This window comes from Lissotriton helveticus, chromosome 6 (assembly GCF_964261635.1).
Source record: "Lissotriton helveticus chromosome 6, aLisHel1.1, whole genome shotgun sequence".
Classification (NCBI taxonomy): Eukaryota; Metazoa; Chordata; class Amphibia; order Caudata; family Salamandridae; genus Lissotriton; species Lissotriton helveticus.
In genome coordinates, this window is record NC_136067.1 from 1,278,957,616 (window position 1) to 1,278,983,790 (window position 26,175).

General features: G+C 47.9%; 1 protein-coding gene across 3 annotated transcripts in view; it reads left to right on the forward strand.

Moving 5' to 3' along the window:
* Positions 1–26,175, forward strand: part of ATL2 (atlastin GTPase 2) — a 614,707-nt gene that overhangs the window by 372,127 nt on the left and 216,405 nt on the right. For all 3 annotated transcript variants that reach the window (XM_078649021.1, XM_078649023.1, XM_078649022.1), the window contains exon 6: positions 20,916–20,972. In XM_078649021.1, the coding sequence (XP_078505147.1) occupies positions 20,916–20,972 (57 nt within the window). The remainder of the gene's footprint in view (positions 1–20,915; positions 20,973–26,175) is intronic.

Consider the following 26,175-nt stretch of genomic DNA (forward strand, 5'->3'; position numbering starts at 1 on the left):
CGCTAAAACATCCCCTTGTCCACCCCCTCCCACTGAAGCATCCCAATCATGCCAGACATAACAATCCCACCCTCCTCCCTTGCCCATGAGAATTCAATAACCAAGGCGCACATATTAGCGCAGTCAGTCCAGAGTGATAGGGAAATGCCCTCATGGGGGAAACTCATAGGGGCTAGCACGATTTCCCACAATTCCATAGAGCCAGCGAGATATTAGTTGTCCCCACGGGAGCGAGGGTGTTCGGCGTGCCCAGACATATTTATCTAGCATTTCAGGTCCTAGGTGATGTAGGTCAACCTCTGGGAATGCACATATCCGTTCCTGGAAGGCACTGTTTCATTGCAGCATCGTTCGCCTCGCCGGTAGAGCTGTTTTCACCTCTGCGCTTCATGGTTTTTTCAGTAGTCGGCGTGGAAACTCTGGAGGAGGGATCAGGCACTTTGGAATCCTAGTTCTGCCGTTTCAACCGCTTCAGGAATTCCTCCACTTGCTGCGGTTTGGTGTAAACCCACTGCTTCCCTTGATGCGTAATTCTCAATCAAGCCGGGTATAGAAGTGCGTAGTCAATTTGAGCTTTTCTCAACTTCTGCTTAAGCGGTACGAATTTTAGCCTCTCCTCTTGTACTGCTGCCTTGAAGTCAGTATATATTGTAAATGAATTTCCTTCATAGCTGTGCTGCTGCTTGTCACGGGCTATTTTCAGGGCAACATCCCTATCCCGGTAATTCAATAGCTGCGCGATGATTGGCCTGGGCGCAGCACCTGGTGGAGGTCTGGGACCCAAGGAACGATGAGCTCGTTCAACTATGAAGTGTGTAGAGAGAGCTTCAGCTCCGATTGTCGCTAACATCTTCTCCACATATTCTTCCATTTTACCCAGGTTTGTGAGTTCCGGAATGCCAATTATGCGCACATTATTGCGCCTGCTTCTCGCTTCAATATCCATTTTTGTCAGCAATGAATTTCAATAGTTTATCCATTTGTGCCACATTATCCTGTAGATGAGAGCTCGCGTTTTCGGCATCTGAGATTCTGTGCTTAGTTTCTTTAATGCGTTCGTCATGGGTGTCTAACTTGTGCACTATGGCATCCATGCGCGTGGTCATGGCATCCATTTTATCAGCGGCGGTGGTGAGTCCCAGCCTGACCTCTCGTCGTCATCTTGTTGCAGTCACGTATTTTACTTTGCATCAAAAGTTAGCCGGGTCTGTTTCGTGTCAGTCTTCCCCATAGTTGCTATATATCGCTTCCTGGAGCAGCAGTGTCAGAATTCACTTGCGGGTAATCTCCCTTGTTGAGGATCACCTGCCCGGGTATTCACTCCTGACATATAACTTCAACCTTGCAGAGAGTAGTGCCTTATGAATCTCGAGGAAGCAATGAATTGTAGTTCCCCGACCTTGAAACCGTGGCAGCGGAGCTTAAGCTGGTCAAGGATTCTCTGCACAGCACGCTTGCATACCAAACGGTGTCATATTTATACCTTCTGGGCACAATGCGGTGTTACAGCTAGAGGGTCTAGATGTAGCACCTAATGCGCATTTCATTGGAAGGATTGGGAGCATTGGATTGTGTAGGTGCAGTGAGAGGATGAATAGAGGACCCACAACCACCGTAATTAAGTATTTTGAGGTTCGTTAGAAGCTAGTATTGCTCAGCAGTGTCTTTACTTATTTGCATCAACAGCGGTGTGCCTCAAATACACCGTAATCCTGATGGCAGTAATCTCCTGGCTGGGCTATCTGAAAGAAACAAGTTAGATTCCTTACCTTAGAATAACCCCCAGGCGTCCGACTGGGTCCGGAAAAGTTTGCGTAGCAGTAACCCTGCATGTCGGTAGGCGTCGTCTGCGGCTCCGCGTCGTTGGCGCTGGGATGACGTCGTCTGAGTACTTAGACGCCGCCCTGGCGCGCTGACGTCAGTTCTTTGTTTTTTCCGCGCCAGCAAGCGCATGTCCGGAGAAAGCAGTACCTTAATCACTTTTTGACTAAACTTTTTTGATCATTTTTGGTCTCTTGAGTCTTCACGACTCTCTGTGCTGGTAGGGATGCCCGGGTTCAAGCCATGTACCGACTGTGCCCGACTGTCGGTTACCGATCCCCACAGCCAGTGCCCGTATTGCCTTGGGGCTGACCACTACGACCGGTCGTACCCCGACTGCCGGGCCTTGGCGTCGAAAGCTAGGCGGGAGCGGTCCCGTAAGCGCCTCGAGCTCCGGCAGTCGGCCCCGTGCCGCTCAAGGTCCCGGTCCAGGAGGGCTGTCGAGGGACCGGTCGCGAGGCCACAGCCAATCGAAGCTCGGCGAGTCGACACCATTCGTCGGGCTCAAAGTCCTCAGGTAAGAGGCACAAGAAGTTGAAGAGACAACATCGCTCTTCCGACTCCCCCCGACTCTCTCACGATGCGGCCGGGGGTTCGGGCGACACCGCCCCTGCGGCTCTGCCGGAGGCGCAGGCGCCGCGGCCAGCTCCTTACCCGCCGGTCTCTGGGCTGAACGAGATGCCGGAGGAGATAGAGGCCTTCCTCATGGCCATGAGGTCCCTCTCTCCTCTGCCGGGTCCTGCGGCGCCTCCGGGCCCCGCGGCCCCGACTGGGAGTCCATGCGGGCTGGGTGCTTCGGCCCCGGCGACTTCGGTCCCGACGCCGCAGGCTCCTGCTGGATCCGGTTCCGGGTCGCCTCTGGTCGACCTAACGACCCCGCCATCGTCGACCCCCAGGGTGTCGCCCCCGGCGCCGTCCCCGCACGGCGCCGCCCCTGATCCCTCCCTCGGTCCGGATCTGGCGTCGGACCGGTGTCGACCGACGCCGCATTAGACGCCGGCTGAAGAGCATTTCTTCTTTGATCCGGCTCCATCCTTTGACCCTGAATTTCAGGAGATGGAGGACGAGGAGGATTGGGAGGGGTCTGAGGACCCTCTGACACGTGAGTGTCAGTCCTTTCAGGACTGGACACTTCCCCTGACACTGGCTTTGTCTCCCCTCCTACCGTGGCTACTGATGAGGGGGCTTCTTATAGTGTGGTGCTGACTCGGGCAGCCAAGGCCTTGGGGCTTACGCTCCCCGTCGCTACTGTGAGGTCGAACATCCTCACTGAGGTTCTTAAACCGCAGACACGCTCTACGAGCCTCTGCTGCCGTTTAATGAGGCTCTCATGGACGTCCTGTTGGGCACCTGGGCCTGGCCCGCTACAGGTTCCCCTGTAGATAGGATTGTCGCCAGGCGCCACCGCCCAGCTCTTGGCGACCCTAGCTTCCCGTCCACCCACCCCACCCCAGCCACCCCACCCCCAAGAGCCGGGTTTTCCAGGCCTCTACTTCCCAATTCGCATTCCCGACTGCACCCCCAGATCGGGAATCCAAAAGGTATGAACAGTTTGGTAAGAAACTGTTCTCGTCCCTCAGTTGTGGATTGCGGTCAGTCAACACCGCTTGCCTTTTGGGCCGTTATACCCTCTCTCTGTGGGATATGGTTGCGGCCGTGCTGCCAGAGTGCCCCGAGGAGGCCCGGGCGAAGCTCGCTCAAGCCCTCGCGGAGGGACAAGACGCAGCTCGGTATTCCATACGATGTGGGCTGGATACCACGGATTCGCTTGGCAGGACGTGCTCAACGACAGTGGCGGTTCGTCGCCACGCCTGGCTGAGGTCCGCCAACTTCTCGGCTGATGTCCAGAACACCCTCATGGACATGCCGTTTGATGGCAGCCACCTCTTTGGTGGCAAGGCAGATCATGCGCTTGAACGCTTCAAGGACTCCAGGACTACGGCCAAGTCCTTGGGCCTCTTGGGCCAGCGTCAGTAGCAGTCTGCCTTACGCTCCTTTCGTGGCCAAGGAAGGGGCGCCCCTTCACGTCCTGCCAGCCACGGGCCGCAGTATAACATCCAGCACGGTGGCGGACGTGGTAACCGCTGTGGCGGTGCCAGGGAACAACGGCGCGGCCAGTACACATCCACCCCCGCAGCATCCGCCTCAAAGCCCTCCTAGTCTGAGCTTTCAGGCCTATTTGATGCCAGTGGGGGGCAGGGTCCGCGAACACCTCCTCCACTGGCGCACCATCACTTCGGACAGGTGGGTGCTGCAAATCGTCCGAAGGGGCTACTCCCTCCCCTTCGAGGTGACCCCTCCAGCCATGCCACCGCAGTACCACCGTGTGTCGGGGATCACTTGCAACTTCTGCAAGAGGAAGTGTCGGCCCTCTTGGCCAAGGGGCCATCAAGCGCGTTCCTGGGCCAGAAGTAGGATGTGGTTGCTATTCCCACTACTTTCTGGTTCCCAAGAAGGGCAAAGGGGGCCTACGCCCTATCTTGGACCTACGGAACGTCAACGGCTTCCTCCGGAAGGAGAAGTTCAAGATGCTGACTCTGGCTCAGGTCTTAGCTGCCCTGGACCCCTGAGATTGGATGGTAGCGTTGGCCTTGCAGGATGCGAATTTCCACATCCCCGTCCTGCCGGCCCACCGGCGTTACCTGTGGTTCATGGTAGGCCACGAGCACTTCCAGTTCACCGTGCTCCCCTTTAGAACTTACCAGCGTCCCATGGGTGTTCACGAAAGTGATGGCGGTGGTCGCAGCTCATCTGCGTAGGTTAGGGGTGTCAGTATTCCCCTACCTCGACGACTGGTTGTTGAAGGCGGGCTCACCCCAGACAGTCGTCAGCCACCTTCAGACTACGCCGACCTCCTGCACTTGCTGGGGTTTTCCATCAATGTGCCGAAGTCGCACCTGTGTCCCTCTCAAAGGCTCCTCTTCGTCAGAGCGGTTCTGGATTCGGCGCAGTTTCGGGTTTATCCTCCCGAACATCGGGTTCGGAATATTCAGGCTCTGATTCCGATCTTTCAGCCTTTGTCCCGGGTCTTGGTCAGGTTGACGCTGCGGCTTCTGGGGCTTATGGCCTCCTGCATCCTTCTGGTGCATCACGCCAGGTGGCGGATGCGAGCTCTGCAGTGGGTCCTGAAGTTTCAGTAGGGCCAGCATCAGGGCAAACTGTCCGACCATGTCCTGATCTCGGAGAGCACTGCGAGACAATTTCAGTGGTGCCTCACGGACCGCGATTGGGGCAGCAGCAGATCCCTCTCCCTTCCCCAACAGGAGCACGTAGTTGTGACGAATGCGTCCCTCCTGGGCTGGGGGGGGGGGGGCTCATGGGAGAGGCGGAGATCAGAGGACTCTGGTCTCCGGCGGAGTCCCGTCTCCAAATCAACCTTCTGGAGCCTCAGGCGATCCGGCTTGCACTGAAGGCATTCCTTCCCTCTGTCCGGGGAAGTGTAGTGCAGGTGTTCACGGACAACACCACCGCCATGTGGTACTGCAACAAACAGGATGGGGTGGGGTCGTGGACCCTTTGCCAGGAGGCTCTGCGCCTCTGGCAATGGCTGGAACACTAGGGCGTCACCCTGGTGGTTCAACACCTGGCAGGTTCCTTGAACGCCAGGGTGGACGAACTCAGCCGTCGGTGCATGATGGATCACGAATGGCGTCTGAACTCGGACGTGGCGCAAGGCCTCTTTCGGCAGTGGGGAGAGCCTTGGTTAGATCTATTCACCACAGAAGAGAACGCACAATGTCATCAGTTCTGAGTGGAGTTGCTGTCTGTTGTACGCCTTTCCGCCTATACCACTTCTGCCCAGAGTGCTGAAGAAGATCAGGTGCGACCGAGCCCAAGTCATCCTTGTGGCTCCGGACTGGGCACGAAGGTACTGGTATCCCGAGCTACTCAGCATGTCAGTTGATCCCCCGTTTCGTCTGCCTCTTCAGGAGGACCTTCTGTCGCAGCAGCAGGGGACGGTCCTCCACCCGAACCTGTCCAGCCTCCACCTCCATGCGTGGAGATTGAGCGGCGGCAGTTAAGGCCATTTGACTTGCCTCCTGAAGTCTGTGATGTCATTCTGGCAGCCAGGTGTCCCTCCACAAAAATGGTATACGCCTGCAGGTGGAACAAATTTGTGGCATGGTGCACAGCAAAGGCTGTGGATCCCCTTTCTGCCCCTCTTTCAGAGGTTCTCCTCTTTCTTCTTTCTCTTGCCCAGCAGGGCTCTGCTCTGGGCACTATCAAGGGCTACCTCTCTGCCATTTCGGCCTTCTTAAGGCTTCCTGATCAGCCTTCTCTTTTCAAGGCCCCGGTTGTAAATAGATTCTGGAAGGGCATCAATCACAGGTTTCCTCCTTTTCCTTTCGTGGTGCCTCAGTGGGACTTGAACTTGGTTCTGACTTTTTTCATGTGCGCTACTTTCGAGCCACTTCACAATTGCCCTCTTCGTCTTCTGACTCTTAAGACTGCATTCCCAGTTAACACCACCTCTGCCAGGAGAGTGAGTGAACTACAGGCTCTTTCTTCTAAACCTCCTTTCCTTTCTGTCCACCCGGATAAGGTTGTTTTAAGAACGCGTCCCTCTTTCCTGCCCAAGGTAGTCACAGCCTTCCACACCGGGCAGTCTATCTCCTTGCCCGCCTCCGCATCCCTCGACTGTAATCTGGTCATGCTTGCCGAAAGCCTGTCCACACGCACCTCCGCTCACATCCATCATCTGCAACCCAGCTTTCCCACTCACCATGGCAGGCGATGAATTCCACTCCTGGCAAGAGACCAACTGCAAAAGGATATGCAAACCTTAAACCACACCGATCTCAGACTTTTCTCAAATTCACTCTTGCTATGGAATCCCAGTCTGTGAACACTGGTGCTACACTGCCAACAAGCATTAGGTCACTCAAGCCACAACCTGCTTCCATGCCAGTAGGCAACTCACAAAGTTACTGAGCACCACAAAATATGACCAGGGCTTACTTTTGGAAATGCATACATCCCTGAACAAAACTGCACACTCCAGTGAATCCCCTCACAGAGGAGATTGGAATACGAGCTAGAACATTCCTTTACCCCTAAGGAATGGGACAACATACTCCACAGGGCCAACACTGCCAAATTTAGTGCCGCAGGGAGGGAATCCATGCTGAAGATAACGCACGACAGCTAGTACAGCTGCTGGGGCAACAGTGGCCACGCAGGCACACTGACTCACCTCCTCTGGCGTTGTCCCCAAACCAAAAGATACTAGGAAGCACAATTCAAAGAAGTCTGTGAGATCTCTGAATAGATCATCCCCCATCTCCCCTGCCATATACTACTGGGGCTCCCTAACGCACTGACCTATCCACTGCACTCCAACAAGGGAAAGGCAATAGTAACGAAGCTACGAGCAGCCATACACAATCATTTATGGGTTCCGGAGTAGCGTGCTACTCCCCAAAAAAGCACTTTGATGCCTCGTCAGTGGTAATAAGCGCTATATAAATGCAAATGTATCCAAATGGAGCACAGACGCATCACCAGACCACCCTGACTGGCTACATAAATAGAGGAACCTCACATTAATGGAAAAATTTGCTGCCTCCATAGAGCACGAACTACAACAATTTTGCAACATTGGATTTTTAGCACAGGACTTGTTTGTCTGAATGATCTTAGAGTGCTCCGACCTGCAAGAGGAGAAAACATGATGACCTAACACAGTTAAGACTAACCGCAGCGGAACCAACATCCTTTACGATCCAACCCTAAGGTGTTGAGCACTCTATGATGGAGTCACCGTTGTTGTGGGGGGCTACCCCCCTTTTTGGACTACATCCCATGAGCTCCGCCCTCTTTCACCCTACCTGCTCCATTCCTTTCCCTCCTGTCTCATTCTCCTGGAATCCCCCTTGTTTTGTCCCACCAGCCACTGGATGTAGATGACTGTATGTTACTGGATAATTTGAATAAAAACAGATTAGAACCATAAAATGCCATAGCTGCAGTTGCAAAAGTTTCTCAGTATAGGCTTGTACTCTCCTCCTCCTCCTGATGGTAATGACCTGCAGCGGCTGGCAGGAACAGCCCATTAAAGAACATTTTGAAGTTATTGTATCTCTGTGTGTCCCACCTGCTTCTGAGTTATATTTATTTCCACATATCCGGAAGGGCTCGAGTCTTTACTTTTTGATCAAGATCTTTACTTGACTGGTAGCAAGTGACCTTAAAATCTGGATAAGATATTGAAGATATCAGAGTGAGGTCCCCTGCTTTTGGACCCCAGTCCACAGAATCTGAAAACATTGAGTTGGGTAATTATTTCTTATAGAGGCAAATCGCAATGATGGTCTGTAGTCCTTTGACCAATTGCCTTCATCAAGAACATTGAGCCAGTGTCTCTCAAGGGGTGAAGTACCAATCCATCAGCGCAGTGTTAGCTCAGATATAACATGGTTGAGGATTAAAAGCCCCTTTTCTTCACCAGTTAATGAAAGGAGCACCACAGTCATCACACTGTCTGATTTCAAAAATGTCAAAATTGGCAATAGGAGACTACAGCGGGAAAAAAAACTGCCTTAAAAAGAAATATAAATTTGAGTTTGAGGCACACATCTTGACATGGTTACCAGTACTGTGTTGCCTGTTCATATGTGTCTTTACCTAATGTATCCCAGCAATCCGTACTATGTACTTAGTAGTCATGAGAATTCTATATTAAGAAGACAAATGTTATTAATTTAACTCATTCTATGTTCCCTTGAACAATGGCATGGTGCTCTTGTGAGGAAGATTACAACACAAATATCTTGATTTTTGATGAACGGTATATCTTTTTTACATTTGGAAGAGTGTGTCCAATTAATCTGAACAGACTCCTCGTTGCCGTCACTTGTTTAGTCAGTTTCCACATTTATTTACTAGAAATATAGTGGTGTCTGAGGAGTTTATCTCCTGGACTTTTACATTAGAGTGGAGTGCCCAATTTGTTGAAAACTTTCCAGGCGGTCTCCAAGTTTCTTTCTCACTTTTGCTTGCTTATATTTGCATGTTCGATCAGTCTTTATTTTATTTTTCCTGGGTAGCGACCAAGGTGACTCCCCGCCTTATATTGGATCTTCCTTGTGCCTTCCTGAAATCCACTCTCTCAACACCTGGAGTTATCTTGGAAACACTGAAACACTGTCAAAACAGTCCCTATGGTCATTGGTGGATTCAGAATTAACTGAGCATGCTTGAAAGCTTTAGCATCCCTTTTTTTTCTCCGCTTGAAAAGAAATGTATTCCGCTCCAAGAGAGTTTAAAAATCATTGTTTCACACCGAAGTTAGTCTCATTTTATGAAGAGGAGCAGAATATTCCATCTTATGTTTACCCTTGTACGTTATTGATGTCCAACTCCAAAGGCACAATTTGGGGCTCCAATTGAGACATTAACATTGCTAATCATGCAGTGTTGTTCACTCCCATTGGTGGTGAATACCTCTTTGGCTATGTCAGTTCATTCTTCACAGGACAAACAAACTGAATCCTAGAAAAGTAATGTCACCAGGGGGAAGGTGATCCATTGCTTTGTGAAATCTTCAATAATTTCTGACTAGAACACATGAAATAACAGTTTAACCTTTAGCTGACCGGTCAGCTTTGTAACATCTACAGGTATCGAACTAAACAAGTTCAAAATGGAAGCGGTTCACGCAAGGGCCCATCCTATTGCTTCCTCTAGGCCCGCCTCAAACCCTCATAGGCATTTATTTCTAATTCTGTAATGACCAATCCAGAGCCTTCATTGTAGTTCTGATGTCATCTGCATGGCAAGGTGTTTGCAGTTTGCTATTTGCAATGGACTGATGACTTGTATCTGCATTTCTCACCCCAATAAAAATAAGGGTTGGCCCCCGTCATTCTGAATCCATGTACAGTGGACTACAAGTTTTTCTGCATCTACAGGCTAGTAGGATTATTCCATGGGAATATGGAGTGATCCTTCTCACTTACCTGCTTTCATCTGTCTTTGTGATGTAGGTGTAGAAGCTGCTATAGATCTTGAGCCTTTACCTGAGATCAATTAGGGGGAGGGTAGTTCATTCTATCCTGTTTTTAAGTGGACTAGATAAGTGCTGACATTCTAAGTACTTCATTAGTGAGACACTGACTCTATCTGATAGAGTATGCAGTATTCTGCTTCCTAATAGAACCATCACCAAAAGTGTTTGAAGCTTAAGGCCAAGGGCGCACATTTAGAGTAAATCGTCCTGTTTAACTGGGTTTTGCCACTCGGGATTTTATCAAAGGCATGATGATGGAGCAGCTTTCTTCCATTTGTGTGAGAAGACCTATAGTTTGGCTGTATGACCAATCATCTGTTTGAAATGAATTTGAGCAGCTTAAATGTAATAGATACAAATTATTGAAGCTGTCCTAACCACTCAGAACTTCTTCTCTGTAGTATTCAGTTTGTTTCCGTTCTCTGCTGTTGCTTATATTCAGTCTTTCACATCAGGCTTATTTTGATTACCTTACTCTGCCACCTCATTTAGAGACTCCCTCTGTTGGATAGTGAAAAGCACCTGTGTTTTCCTCTTCTGTGAAGAATTCTCATCCTGCAGGATACAATTGCATGCTTAAGCAGTGTTCAGTAATTTCATTCATTGTAAATAAACTTTTAGAGCACTTGTGCCTAAACGAATTGCAAGACTGCGATCGTCCAACAAAATGAAGAACAAGATGGACGCAACATCACCAAGGTACAAATTAATAGTAGATAAGAGATACTTTTCAAGCAGGAAGTCAAAGGAATGCCAGTTGAATTGTGGCAGACTAGGTTCTAGAATTTGTGGGAAAGAAACAAGGACTACCCGAATGGTTCAAAAGGGAATCTGATTAATTATGCATATTAAGAAAAACAATGGTTCCGTTGTTAACACCTAAATGGGTATTAGAATTCAGTTTTGCATCCCCAATGTGTAATTTAATGTTTACCAAACAGTTGAGATCGCTAGTGAGCCTGATCTATCCAATATACAGTAATATCAACCTTAATGTAGAGTCTCCTGTTCCTCTGCCTTGGACCGATCATTTTTTGATACCGTTCACCTGGCTTTCTAACTCCTGTTCCTCCCGGGAAGCCTCTACAAAGTACATGGGCAGGAAGTGGTCCTCACTTCCCCTCACCGACTGGACAACGGCTCTTACTCAAGACCCCCCGAGAAGGGCCTTGACCCCTGCCTCTGCTTCTAGCAACTTTGATCACTGGATCTCTAGCACTTTAGACCAAGTTCTTCCCAAACGCCCCTGTAAACTCATCAGAAGACCTAAAGTTGCACCCTGGTACACTCCTGCTCTGAGGTTATTAAAGCTTGACTGCCGCAAACTTGAGAGAGCTTGGAGGAAGGACCATTCTCTGTCTAGGAAAGATGATTATAGGTCCGCAATGAGGCTCTATAAATCAGAGATTAAAATGGCGCAAACCTCCTTCTATGAAGGGAAAATTAATGCTGCAGCCAACGCGCCTAGGGAAATCTTTAGGATAGCGAAGTCCCTCATTTCTCCTCCGGCTGAGCGTCCTACTGCTGAAGGGGCACAAGACCGCTGTAATGAGCTAGCTGCCTTTTTTTCCAAGAAAATCTCGACCATATACTCTTCTTTCAGTAATCCTACGGTCAACACCCCCTCTGTCCCTCCTAAGCCAGCTGACTCTCCGGCTCTCTGCAAACTGGATACAATTCCGCTTCTTGATGCCGGCAGCCTGGATAGATTAATCTCCAAAGTTTCTTCTGGCTCTCCTAATGACCCGGCACCCCCCCGGATCCTTGTCAAGGCACTGGACGTTATTTGTCCTGTCATCCTGGAAGCTTTAAACACCTCCATTGTGTCCAGGTCGGTCCCACTCGCTTGGAAGTGTGCCATGGTGAGGGCGCTTCTCAAGAAACCCTCCCTGGACCAGAACAACTTGTCCAACTACCGCCCCATTTCGTTGCTTCTCTGGCTGAGTAAACTGCTGGAGAGGCACACCAACAATATCTTAACAGACTATTTGGAGTCCAACTGTCTGTTGCGTGCCTCCCAGACAGGTTTTCGCCCTCAACATGGCACAGAAACCGCCATGTTGGCGGTCACAGAGGAAGCAAGAACGACTTTGGATCGGGGAGGAAAGGTGGCCATTATCCTGTTAGACCTTAGCGCCGCGTTCGACACGGTGAACCATGCCACGCTAGTACACCGACTGGCGGGCATGGGCGTGTCGGGCGCGGCTCTGGACTGGCTCACCTCCTTTCTGAGTGAGCGCTTTTTCCGGGTCTTCGAGGGTGAGATAGTCTCTCCTAAATATCCTCTCAGGTGTGGGGTCCCTCAGGGCTCCTCCCTGAGCCCGACCCTCTTTAACGCCTACATGGAACCTCTGGACAGGATTGTCCATCCCTTTGGTGTGCGTATAGTCACCTACGCGGATGATACGCAGCTGGTGGTCTCGTTAGACCACGCAGATGGATCATCCAACACCTTAGGCCCCTGTCTAGAGGCTGTTGCCAGTTGGATGCAAGCCTCCTGTCTCAAGCTTAACGGGGAGAAGACAGACATCATTCTCCTCGGAAATCCCTCCCCGTCTGCTCTTGCACCCGTCTGGCCACCATGTCTTGGCGCTCCTCCTGCCCCCAAGTCCCAGATAAAGAGCCTCGGGATCTGGCTTGACACCGCCCTTGATTTCTCTGTCCAGGCTACTAAGACTGCTGCCACTTGCTTCGGACTAATGAGGATGCTCCGGCGGGTGCTCCCTCTGCTCCCTTTCCAGGCGAGGAGGATTATGGTCCAGGCCCTCATTCTCTCCCGCCTGGATTATGGGAACGCTCTCTACCTGGGAGCACCGGCTTCGGTTCTTCAGAGGCTTCAGGTCACACAAAACAGTGCGGCCCGCCTACTGTTCAATCTGTCCCGTCGGCAGTCGGCGAGGAAGGCTCTGAAAGACCTCCATTGGCTTCCAATGGCTGCCAGAGTGCAGTTCAAAGCTTTGTGCATTATGCACAAATCCTTTCACCGTATAGGCCCAGCGATTCTGCACCCTCTGGTCACACCTTATGTCCCAACACACCCCCTTCGGTCTGGTACCCTGCAGCTGGCCACCTCCTCTAAAATTAGCAAAGCCCGTTGGGGTGGCCGCTCTTTTTCCCATTCGGCGACCAGACTTTGGAACGCCCTCCCCTTTGCCATCCGGGGAAACAGCAATCTCCTCTCGTTCAGAAAGACCTTGAAAACGCATTTGTTTGCTAAATCCTGCTGATCTGCCCCGAGCCTGCGCTAAACCATTTTATCTTCAAGCGCTGCGAGGCCCCAGGGCCGTTATGCGCTATACAAATGCATTTTTTCATTTCATTTTCATTTCAATACGCAGCATACACAAGCAACAGGTAAAGGTCAAGGAAGCCAATATATTCTGAAGATGGAGACCTTCATTGGTGAGGAGGTCAGCACTGCAGATGAAGAATACTCTGCTGATGTAGCAGACAGTCGATGGCCAGAATGCATTGACAAAGACCATTCAGTCAATTATAAGGCTTCAGTAACTACTGGCACACTGTTGGCAATCACTTGTCACCTACAAAGTCTACAACCACTTAGACTGCAGCAGCCTTGTTGAGAGCAATGGCCACTACACTCATATTGGCCCTTCACCAAACTACATTTTCTGCAACAGTGCCACTGTTATCGGTCAATGTCTCCTATAAGAATAATGCCCAGGCCACCTATTCACCTACTGGATAATTCTTTATTTTGGCATAGTGAAGACTAATTGGGTGACAAAGTAGGAGAAAAAGGTGACCAAATCTTTTTTAATGAGGACGATGGCAGATCTGAAGCTGCTGCACAAGGAGACAGTCTGCATGATTTGGAGGTAGTTCAGGTAGTTGGGGATTCTGAAGAGAAGGCGTTTGCATCTGTCATAACGCAGGGGTTTTCGGTAAGCAATGTATGGATTCCATGAAGCAGCTTATGCTGGATTTTTACAGCAGAATAGCCCCGCCTCAATTTGTTTTCCCTGTGCATGCAACCCTGGCGGATCTGCCTCCTCCTCAACCAGTTGTAGCACCTGAATAATATCTTTTGACACCTCTTCCATTACCAGTACTATCGGAACAGATACTTAGCCAGCCAGCTGTTAAACTCTTACCTGTTGCAAGGCAAGATATAACCTTGAGTACCGATGACTACTCCATGAAACAAGGAGAAGACAAACAAGATGATAATCAGCCATACCTTGAAATGGTTAATTTTGTACCGGCTGAAGAGCCCATCGGATGATAGTTATCATTTTTGTTTGACTTTACGTACAAGTCAAGATGTTAAATAAGGATTATTTCCAGTTTAGGTAATGTTTGGGTGGGTTGACCGTATTCTCCTATGAGATCTGGCTACAGGCGCAGCTTTTATATTTTGGATATAAAAAATATTAAGGCCTGAATTAGTGCAGGAATGCTTGCTGAATCAAGTAAAGATGGGTTCAGTGATATCTGAGGCGGCACAAAGGCAATCTCAAAATCGAACTGCCCCATGCGTGGTGCGTACAGACCCTGAAGGGAAATGCCTGGACACAACAGGGAAGAGGATTGATGTTTTTCCAGAGCTTAATTGTAATAGCGGCCCCTTGTCAATATTGTCACAATACAACTTTTAGTTGTGACATCCCATCCCCCTCTTTATGTATGGGCTACCGGAAGAGTTGTGAAGAGGTGAGAGCCATTGTTGGAGAAAGCAACTATGCTTCATCAGCACTTAAGATGCATCAATTACTGCTTCTAATTCAGGATTTTGCTAGATGCAGTGGGTAGATTTTGCAGTGGGTGCTGTATCATGGAGGAGTGATTGGCTCAGAAGCACATCTTTTCCACCTGAAGCACAGTCCAGGGTGCGACTGTTTAATGGACAACACTGGTTCAAGAAAACCTGTGGATGACTAGCTGCAAGCAATACACCCTACACATACAGAGAGCCATCTCGATTTCAGGAAAAAGCTCAAAACCTGGCTCTCTACCCATGAGGTTTTGTACCTGCCTTCCTCTTCTCTCATGGGTGGATTACACTTGTTCTGTGGGTAGCGATGAGATGCCCTGTTTCTGGGGCAGCTAAGTGCTCTACAAATTTTATTAACATAACTTACCGCAAGGTTACTTGATACTGTTCAACAAAAACAACCTTTCTTTCTATAGATGCCAACCTTATGATCAGGGAAGTGCTTATCAGCTGGCAGTTCTTGTTCCTACAGGCTGTGGCACTGCCATAGTGAGAAACTCCAAAGAGGGCTAAAACATCAGCACAAGGACTTGACATTTAGCAGAGACCTAGTCTAAACCTGCCTCAAATGACCTGCCAGATAGCCCTCTCACCCATCTTACATTCATTAAGGGGTGGAAATACAGGCTTATCTTCAAACCTGGCAACAAAGTGCATCCAACCAATGGGTACTGAATATTGGAAAGTATAGGCTACCAATAGAATTCCTTTTGACACTGCCACCAATGAAAGAACATTTGCATTTAGAGGCTCTGCAGTTAGAAATTATCAACCTACTCAGCAAGGCAGCACTAGTACCAGTACCCAAAGTCCAAAGACATCAGGTTTACTGCTCCAGATTTTTCATAATTCGTAAAAAATGGAAAGTGGCATCCTCTTTGATTTGAAGGCAGTAAACAAATGTTAAAGGGACAACATTTCAGCATATTCGCTCTCCAGGACATCCTGCAATTAATTGGCCATATAGATTACCTTGCTTTACTCCAGGATGTTTTCCATCTGCCCATACATCTACTGCACCAAAGGTACTAACAGTGCATGTGGGATGGCCACCACTATCAATTTAAAGCACTGCAATTGGCCTGAAGCCCGCACCAAGTGCCTAGCTCCAGTGAATGCAGATCTTTGGCTGCATAGAGTGAGGGTTTTCCCACAGATTCCTCATCTTTTGAATGTTCTCCAGGTAGAAGACTGGATCAGAAACTTTTTTAAGCTGCAACCCTCACGTAGGTGGCATTGTGCGGTTCTGCGCTGACATTGTTCTACACTTGAACAGGTTAATGGAACCACATAGGCACCACTCATGCTGACATCAGTTTCTTTCTTTATGTGCCACTAGACTTGGATCTGGGGTTAACCTTTGTCTCTTCACGAGACTCTTGTCTCAAATTTGTTTCAAAACATAAGTGTACAAGGGAAAATGCCACCTCCCAAGACCTGGGGGTTAAAACCTTATAGAGAATGTGGCAAGCAAATGTCTGTGACACTCATGAGGTTTCCCTGTGATGCCTGGGGTCAGAACATGACTACAAGGACTGTAGTTACTGCACCATGCTGAATTCAAAGGCCTGTGCAGTGAGGCGGAGCTCTGTCACCATAAATCCAGAAGACTACATGCTATGATCGGTTGAAGTCTAACAGAAGGTCCTGTTCACCGGTCCCAAAGTGCTTCTTGTTGCCCATCATAGTCAGGGTCGTCGGGTAAGTCTAAGAACAAGCATAAAAATTCCAAGCTATTCAGTCTCTTCATGCCACTCCCGGACTCCACAGAAGGCACAAGGGCCCCAACCTGACCACCTGTCTTTCCCCCGAAGCCATTCCCCTTTAAAGCCGATTGTGACTTGTCCTGAGACTACCTGAATTTCTGGGTCTGTCAGCAACGCCACAGTAAATCACAGAATTTGGTGAAGCTATGCTGTGGCTCTTTGGCACATTAAGTGCTGTGCCCTCTGGAGCTCAAGGAATCGCAAGGGTCTCCGACTGGGATTCCATGGGCCAGCCCACCCTCCGTACCACTTGTGGCCACTTTGGGCTCTGCACCAGCTTCACTGCTGGCTTCGATCTTGGTGCCACAACCGACTCCAGACACACCTAGTGCGTACATGCCGAATTACAAAGTGCAACCTATTGTGCTTTCGGAGAGCTGCACCCTGATTTTCTTCTTGTGCCACAGCCTTTTGGGCAATCCATCCGATTTTGATAGTTTGCCCCTGCCTCAAGTAAGGGCCCAAACCCACATTAGTTTATTTGAAAATGATTCAGAAAACTTCTCTTATGATGCTGGGCTAGTTTCGCCTCTGGACCCTACCATAGAAGAAAGTGTCTTCTTTGCTATGGTCATCTGAAGGGCGGCCAAGGTTGTCAAAGTTTAGTTATTCACTCTAGTGATGAAGACTGTCATTGAGATGCTTCAGTCTGGGCAGAAAAAAAATACTGAGCCCCTGCTGCGGCTCAATGGAGCCATTGCATATACCCTTCTCTGGACTTTGGCAAATCCCAGTTCTAGACCTCGGGTGAACAATGGCGTGGTGTCATTATCCAGTCTTGGGTAACCCAGATTTCTTGTTTCTGTACTCTACACGGAAAGCCCAGCTGTGCATGCCTCAACGAGTAAGGTCAACCCCAACATTATACCCACACCCTTTGGGATTTCAGTATGGCTCTCGGGAGACACTCCTGGGTGAGGTTCATACGCTTCTTCAGTGACATCCAGACCACGTTACTGGACATTCCTTTGATGGCTCTTTCCTTTTTGCTGAGAAAGCAGACTGCCCCTAAGCGCTTTAAAGACCGTCGAGCCACGGCTATTGCCTTGGTCCTGCCTGCCCTGCCACACCAACAGTTCCACCCCTTCTGGTGATAAGGCACGGGTTTCCAAGATCTCCAATAGTTCAGGCTGCCCAACAAACCCTTCAGACTTTTCGTGGCAGAGCCTGTGGTACCCACAGGCCCTATGGACAACAGGGGCTGCGTGCAGTACAGCGTTCTATCCTTCCCGTTGCTGCAGCCTCAAAACCTCTTTAGTGTCTTTCGAACACACAGCTCATGGTATGAGCTAACATTTTCTGCCAGGGTGACGAGCGATGACCTCTGACAAGTTGCCCCTACAGATTGTCCAATGGGGGTTACGCCCTACCATTTCTCGTCACCCCAACACACCTTAGGACCTCCTCAGAACGGCTGACTCAGGACCATCTGTCCCGGTTGTAATAGGAAGTGAAGGCCCTCCTGGCTGAAGAAGCCATAAAGAGGGTACTGACATCGGAAGTATTTTTTTTGTTTATTACTCTGGCTACTTTTTCATTCCAAAGAAGGATGCAGCTTCCATCCTATTTTAGACCTTCACTATGTCTATGCCGGCAGGACAAATTCTAGAGGCTCACCCTGACCCAGGTCTTGGCTGGGCTCAGTGCTGCCAAAGTCATACTGACTCTTTCACAGAGCGACTCCTTCATCAGAGGCATGCTGGTGGACATGGTGATTTTTTTTGCCCCCCTTCCCGCAATGGAGAGTCTATTCCATTCGGCTATGCTCCAGATGTTTTAGCCTCTTTCCTGAATCTCAGTGAGGATGTCGAAGGCTGCTTGGGCTGATTGCCTCCAGTATCCTGTTGGTCAAGCATGCCAGGTGGCACATTAAGGCTCTGCAGTGGGATCTGAAGTCCCAATGGACACCGCTTCAGCGGCACTTCTCAGATCACTTCGAGATTTCGTAGGAGACTGCCTAAGACTTGAAGTGCTGGTTGCTGCGTATTTCAGAAATATTTTACCTCTTGAAATCCTTCTCACCTGCTTCAAAACATCTGCTACATTAAGGAATCTAAGATAGGCTTGAAACTGGAAATAGCTTCTAAAAGTAATCCGAACTGTATTATCTGTTAATGATGAAGCAATTAAATACGACTTGTTGAGGTTGTAGTTAGAGGACAGCCTTGCTGTATAGCCTAATCTCTCTATATAAATATATATATATATATATATATATATATATATATATATATATATATATATATATATATATATAGTAGTTACTTGAAGAAAGACTAAGCAAAAAAAATCACACTTTCAAAGTGGATTTGATTCTGAGGTCTAAAGTGTAGATGAATGTCTAGCAGTCATCTTGGAAAAATCTTGGATTGATTTTTCTTTTCTGAGGTCCAATCTGTTCAACTCAACTAGGCAATGGGTATTAATCATCTACCCAATTCCTTATGAATGACTTGTTGACATTCATCTATAATTAATAAACTGAATTGCAAAAGAACGTACGTAGTTTGAGTTTAAGGTTACCCAATAACTGTAATTAGTTGATTAAATTGAACTAAGGTGCTTGAAAATGGTAATTTGTAAAGAAAGGCCTAGCACTCGAGCATTGCATCTTCAATATCATTAAGCCTTCTGGTAATCTTCTGCCACCACTGTAGCACATTAGTCTTCAGAACATCCTAATGGGCCCTGTGATCTTGATGTACTGTAGACAGTCTTCACAGACACCAGTAAAGTAGCAGGCATTCAAGTTAAATCGTAAACAAGAGAATCTCCAGAGCGGATCAAACAAAAAGCACCTCAAATTTCCAAAGTCCCATAAAATGTTCAAACTTTTGTGCTGTTCAACCTCCAAGACCTGCTGTGGTTCGATCCTACTGGAATCCCAGATAGAAAATTTGAAGAAGATGGAGGCAGCACCAATCGCAAAGTAAGTTGCAAGAGACCAAAGTTTTTTGCAAAAATAGATTTTTCTTTTTCTTTTCGTTTTTTCAGAGTGCACAAGACAGCCAACGCGTTTCACTCCCCTACCATGGGAGCTTCATCAGGGCAGAATATAATAAGTAGATTTCTTCTATCAATTCGGTATGGATGACGAAAGCAGAATGCACCACTATAATGGTACAAATACTAAAAGAGATTCCGTAATATGACTGTGTCCTGAGACGTAGGGGGCCGTGAAGTTCGTCACGTAAATCACGTGAATGTCAAAATGTCCTCAAGATATTTATTACTATCCATAAAATTTCACGAAATGTAGAAACGGAAAGGCAGTCCTTGATAAGCTGCTTTCCTGAATAGCTCAAACAAAGGTGTACGGACATAGAGACCCCCGGCAAAATCCGCCGGGGGTCTCTACGTCCGTACACCTTTGTTTGAGCTATTCAGGAAAGCAGCTTATCAAGGACTGCCTTTCCGTTTCTACATTTCGTGAAATTTCATGGATAGTAATAAATATCTTGTGAGGACATTTTGACATTCACGTGATTTACGTGACGAACTTCACGGCCCCCTACGTCTCAGGACACAGTCATATTACGGAATCTCTTTTAGTATTTGTACCATTATAGTGGTGCATTCTGCTTTCGTCATCCATACCGAATTGAAGAAATCTACTTATTATATTCTGCCCTGATGAAGCTCCTATGGTAGGGGAGTGAAACGCGTTGGCTGTCTTGTGCACTCTGAAAAAACGAAAATGAAAAGAAAAATCTATTTTTGCAAAAAACTTTGGTCTCTTGCAACTTACTTTGCGATTGGTGCTGCCTCCATCTTCTTCAAACATTCAAGTTAAATCACCAGGACAGTTTGAGTGATGAGTATGCAGAGGTGATGAGCAGTGCTGAATGGCGAGCATTTGTAGCATTCTGAAGATCATCCAAAACCACTGAACCAAAAACTGAACTTTCCCTCTGTTATTGGATGGCTATTATTGAGATGTTGTTGAAAACTGACTCTGCAGACAAAGCTTCAGGTTGTTTCCTACATGCATATTTTTATGCTGTGAAGATGCTTGAAATGTACTGCAAACTCCTCCTCTGCCGACGTTCATTAAAACGAAGACTAAGGCAACTTAATCTCGATGTATTAATTGCGTGGAACTATTCTCTGCACTTTATATGTACCAGATTGCTATGCAAGTTAACAGCTAGTGTGTAAATAGTTTTTGTCATGTTTACTCCTCTTGTATTTGTAGGGAATTTACTTGCTGCTGGTTTTCGTCAAAGTTGTATTTTCAAGTTCTCTTATATTTTTTAAGTGATGGATTACTAGGTTTTTGTGCTTTTATGGACACATTTGTAACCAAAATAAAGTGAATTGAATTATGGAAGTTCAAAATTGTCTATGCAATAATGATACATTCTACCAATTTTATTAACTTTGTAGTCGTCTGAACAATTAAACACAAGTGCCATAAATGGATGAGGTGTACGATCGGAGGCAAAATATAGTTGCTAATTGACAGCTGGTGTTAAGTCTTTTTCTGGAAAATAATTAGAATTCTTTGAAACTTTCCAGTGTTATTGCTTATTTTGCACTCTCTTTTAATGTGTTGTAGTTGTTTCTAATATTTTTCCTTTCATAGTTGTTCACAGAGTACGGACGACTTGCCATGGAAGAAATTTACCAAAAGCCATTTCAGGTGAGATGAATATTGCTTGTATGTTGACTTTGTGTGCTGTTTGATGCTGAACTCTGTGTATACTGAGAAGTCTGACTAGTGTCGTTTTCTGTTAATTTATTGGTGCTTTGAGTTCAGTACTCAGACTACCATTATAGACTGAAGGCCGGCCTCTGCAGGTGACAGAGGCATCCCTATTCGATAAATATTGGTATAGAAAATGTGATATGTAGAAACAGATCTGTGCTTCTGTTTAGTTAATGGTGCCTTAATAAAAAGAAAATGAGTCCCCTTCTCCCAATCTTTCCTATGAGGTACACACAGGAGATCATGTGCATTTGAGACCAAACTAAATGCATTTATAGAGCATGTTTTGTTCTAATGTAGAATGTACCCCACCCAAACACACTGATCATCATATTGGCATGCTTATAATTTTAATTTGCGCACATTTTAGTATTTACTGCAGTTATGATTGATAATGATACCACTTAGACTATTCAGTTAAACCATAAGTTATGTTTCTGCATTGTAGGATCTTCATTGATATTCATTAACATTAGAATAATTACTGCTGCATGTGTGGCCCAGAAACTCTTCATATTCAATATCTGTTCATATAATTAGAAAGCAGCTTATGGATCTTTATTCTACATTCTGCCAAGGAATGTGTATACAGTCACTAGTTGTTCAAAAGCGTATTAAAAGGTAGAGAAGGCCTCAGATTTGTGGAAAGCTTTGACGTGATAGCAAAAGAGAATAAGAAGTGGTGGGCTGAAAGTTACTTGGCCAGCTAGCTTGAAGATGCCTGCACCTCAAAGAATTCCCCAGAGCAAGATTCGAGGAAAGGAGGAAGAAAGCTTACAGAAAATTGCATTATTTTCACCGCTCTTGGTGGGACTTCCAATAGCCACCGAAGATGTTGGCGTGGAGGGCCATCGCTCCGACATGCTTACCATTGAAAGTGGAATCATCGCTAGCAACGTGATATCGCAGGACCTAGAGTCGAGACAATCCAGAGTCTAGCATTTCCTTAACATTAAAAGACCCTCTGTCAGCAGCGACTCGTTCACTGTCTAGTTAAGTGTCCAATCAGAAGCAATCACTGCTGAGGCAGACTCCACCTTGATTGACGTCTAAGACCTCTCCCTCAACATCAAGACCAGCCATGACTTTCTCAGTGTCATCCACACTGTTGATCCAGTCAGTTCACTCAACATCAACAACCCACTCACCAAGGTTAGATTCCCCATCTATATCTATTATGGCGAAGTCAACTTCAAAATTTTCAGCGTCTCCATACACACCGATACCCAAAAGAAGAGTGAGACTCTGACTAAGACATACCACATTTACTAGGTGTTCCACTCTGTCATACCACCTGACAATTCATGGCAGATTCAATTTGTTTGAATTAATCTGCCTTCTCAACCTTGCACTATCACAGCACACAAGTTAATGGTGTCTCTTCCAGTACCAAGAGTGGTCTCAAGAACTCCCAACTGTCACCATTGGGAAATTTGTACCTCCTATGATGCCAACATCTCAACATCACAGGAAACACCAGCTTTATTAACAAGGAGCCCTTGTACTCGAGATAAGCCATAGAAGATCATCTTCCTTTTGGACCAGTTCACAATCTTTATCCAGTCACAAGTCGTGCACATCCTACACCCTGATCTCTCCTGCTGTTTTCTTACCACTATTTAACTAGAGTATAACAGAACTGTGTTTCATGAGGTTCTTGCCAGAACAGCCAATAAACTGAACCGTCTTATCGAACTTCCACAGACATCTGTGTGTATCCTCCTTGACAAACTTCACCTGCCAAAGGCATCTACAAAACTTCTGCTTCCCTGTCTGAGGCATTCTGGAGAATCCTAAAAAACAAATTTTTCAACATAATCCACTGAGAAAGACTTCACTCTGTAAAATAAAAATAAAAATCCCCCAAAACATGATCCGGAAGTCTGTCCCTTACCCTGTGATTGTACTTTCTTTGAGGAAGGGTTATGGATCAACCCCAGAGACTACTGCTCTGTCTGAAAGAGAGGGCAAAAGGATCAGCATTAAAGGCAGGAAGATGTGCAACACGGTGGCTACTGCGCTAAAGAACACAAGTATAGCAGCAAAACTGGTTTGATACCACAGAGTGGTCTGCAATGGGATGAGAGCTTTCATAGATTATTTTTAAAAACACTGTTAACAGGACTTTGAGGAAATGATCTGAGAAGGTTTTGAGGTTTGCAATCCAGCTTTAAGTGCAGCTGTGGGTGGGGCAGTGCTGGCAGCAAGATTCTACTGCCATGGGGCCTTTGGTTGAGACACACCACCTTGAAAACAGACATGCAGCAAAAACATTATAAATCTTCCTTTCTTTGGTACTGCGTGGTTTGGCCATCACAGGCATGAAGAAATTATAAGGATGAAAAAAAAAGTAGACCCTCAAAGCCATAGAACCGTAGCAAAATAAATGCTTTAGGCACCAGCAGAAACAGAATGATATCAAGTACAATTGCGTCGCTGGCCATACCAGCAGCAGCACCAGCAACAAGAGGACCAGAGGAATCAATGACGGAAGTCTTCAAAACCCAGGTCGACACTATTGAGACTCCAATTTGAGCTTGTGGTTCCACTCCAGTGGTTGGAGGTTGTTCTCTTCTGACTTAAGAGTACAATCCCATAACATTGGACGAATGGGTCTTGAACAAAGGTAATCGAGGGTTCGAGGCATGTGGGCTGCTAAATTCATATCTTTTGCATAGATCGCCGCCTAGTGTTGGGTCCGGATGATTGCACATTGTTGTCCTGGAAGAGTCTTCGAAGTATCACGAGATAGGTGGCTCCTCCCCTGGACTACAGTGCGCATGGGCATCGACTCCATCCCCAGATTGTTTTTTTCCGCCATTGGGTTCGGATGTGATTTCGACGTCTCCTGTTCAGAATCGATAAAACAGTTTCTTTAAGGCCAAAAGGCCTTTTTTACTTCGTCGGTATTGTTCGCGTTCGGTCTCGTGTGTACTCCAACTCTTCGAGTCGGATATCTGAGGAGTCGGGTGACTCTTCGGTCATCGAGGCCCTGTCGACGCAGCAAGACCCCGACGACCCGGCGATGGAACGAAGTCCGTTCAAGTACTGCCCCGTGTGCGGTTCGAAGTACCCACACATCGACGTGCATCCTGTATGCAACAAGTGCCTGTCGCCGGACCACAACGAGGCCAACTGTATGGCCTGTTCGAAATTCAGGTCGAAGAAGACGCTCCAGCTTCGGCGCGTGGCGCGCCTCGAGGCCCAGCGATCGGCACCGGCGCCAGTCGACATCTTCGTAGACCCCGAAGCAGACGAGCAAGAGCTTCACCTGCAGATCTCACCTACATCGGCGGTGGTCGAGGCCGACTACGGGGAACCTGTCGAGGGCCAAGACCTAGATGACTACGTCAAAGAGGTAGGGGACGACGAGGAAGCTTATGGGGCCGTGGAAGATAGCGCGGAGGAAGAGCTATTCCCCGTACGTACAATTACTATGGCTCAGGTCACGGGATCGCCACACGGCCTTACCCACGACCATACACCTCAATCCTCGGCCCCGCCTTCTGGCCCGGCTACGGACATACTAGCGGAGCCCCCATTACCAAAATCGAAACCGAAACTAAAAACATCGGAATCGAAAACAACAAAGATGGCCGACACCCCATCGAAACCGAAGACGTCTGCGACACCATCGGCGCCGTCGTCCTCGGAGACTTCGAAGCCGAAGAAGGCTGTCGAACAGGCTAAGGTACCGAAAGGGGTCAAGGAGCCAAGCTCGAAGAAGGTCGTCGAGCAAGTGTCTAGCAAAGTGGTTGAGTCGAAGTCGAGGAAGACTGTCGAAACGCCTTCGGCCACGACTGCCGCACCAACAGGCAAACGGGCAGTCGAATCGAAGTCCGCGAAGGGCACCGAGCCAAAGTCTGGAGCCCCGACAATAAAAGAAAAGGCTGTCGATCCGAAGCCTGCGGCGTCGACGCCTACACCTGGAGCAGGAAGCCGGAGTGCAGTCGTCGAGGGAGAGTCGATAGTCGGATCTTCCCCTGTGGGTGGACCAAGGTCATCGGTCGGATCGACAAAACCATCCGCTTCTTTTACGAAGCAGGTAGCAGATTCCCTTAAGCGGATATGGGAAAAGGGGTTGACGTCGGAGCCGAAAACGCCCTCGGCACAGTCGATACCCACACCAAAGAAGGCTTCGACACCGATACTTTATACTCTACCGCCCAAGGTGGCGCCGAATGCCTTTGCACCCCGATCGGTGCCACAGGACACAGAAGGGTCGGGGAAAACGCAAGAACGTGTACGTTTCGATAGGCAACCTTCACTAGAAGAGCAGTCGGAACATTATATCGACGCCGACACAGGAGTGTTAACGCTCCACAAAAGGAAAATTACTTCCAAGCCTGTGGAGTCGTTTGTCATACCTCTAAAGAAGAAGAGACCAGCGCCAGACACGCCAGAACTCGTTGAACCCATCCCTCAAAGACCTAGGAGGAGTCCAACACCTTCACCCACTTGCTCAGAGGGAGATGAGGGTGAACAGGATGAAGAGTATACCTTTCCAGACAATACTGACCCTGATGAGCAGCAGGACTCATGGGTAGACTCTGGGGACCAGGGTGACCAACAAGTGGTACATGACCCACAGGTTTTTGGGGTAAAGACTTCTCCAACAGAAGACTCTGCGGCATTTAATGCCTTAATTGAAAGGGCGGCTACAAACCATAAGGTGGAACTGCATGCCGACCCTGTGGAAGTTGACTTTTTGTTTGACACTCTGCATCAGAAAAAACTGTGAAGACACTTCCTATGCTCAAGGGGGTTCTCAAGCATGCCACAGACATTTTCAAAGAACCCACAAGGGCAAGGGTGGTAAACCCCCGAATAGAAAAAAAATACAGACCGGCACCTGGAGACCCAACTTATATACGGGGCCAGTTGCCTCTGGATTCTTTGGTGGTCTCCAATGCCCGCAAGAGGGCAAATTCACAGACCACGGGTGAAGCTCCTCCCCCAGACAAAGAGTCAAAGGTGCTGGAGGCATCGGGGAAAAGGGTGGCAGCTCAAGCAGCCACCATCTGGCGCATAGCTAACACACAAGCCCTGTTGGCTAGATATGATAGGGCACACTATGACACTTTAGAGCAGCTATTACAACACCTTCCAGACAAGTTTAAAGAAGGAGCTGAGATGC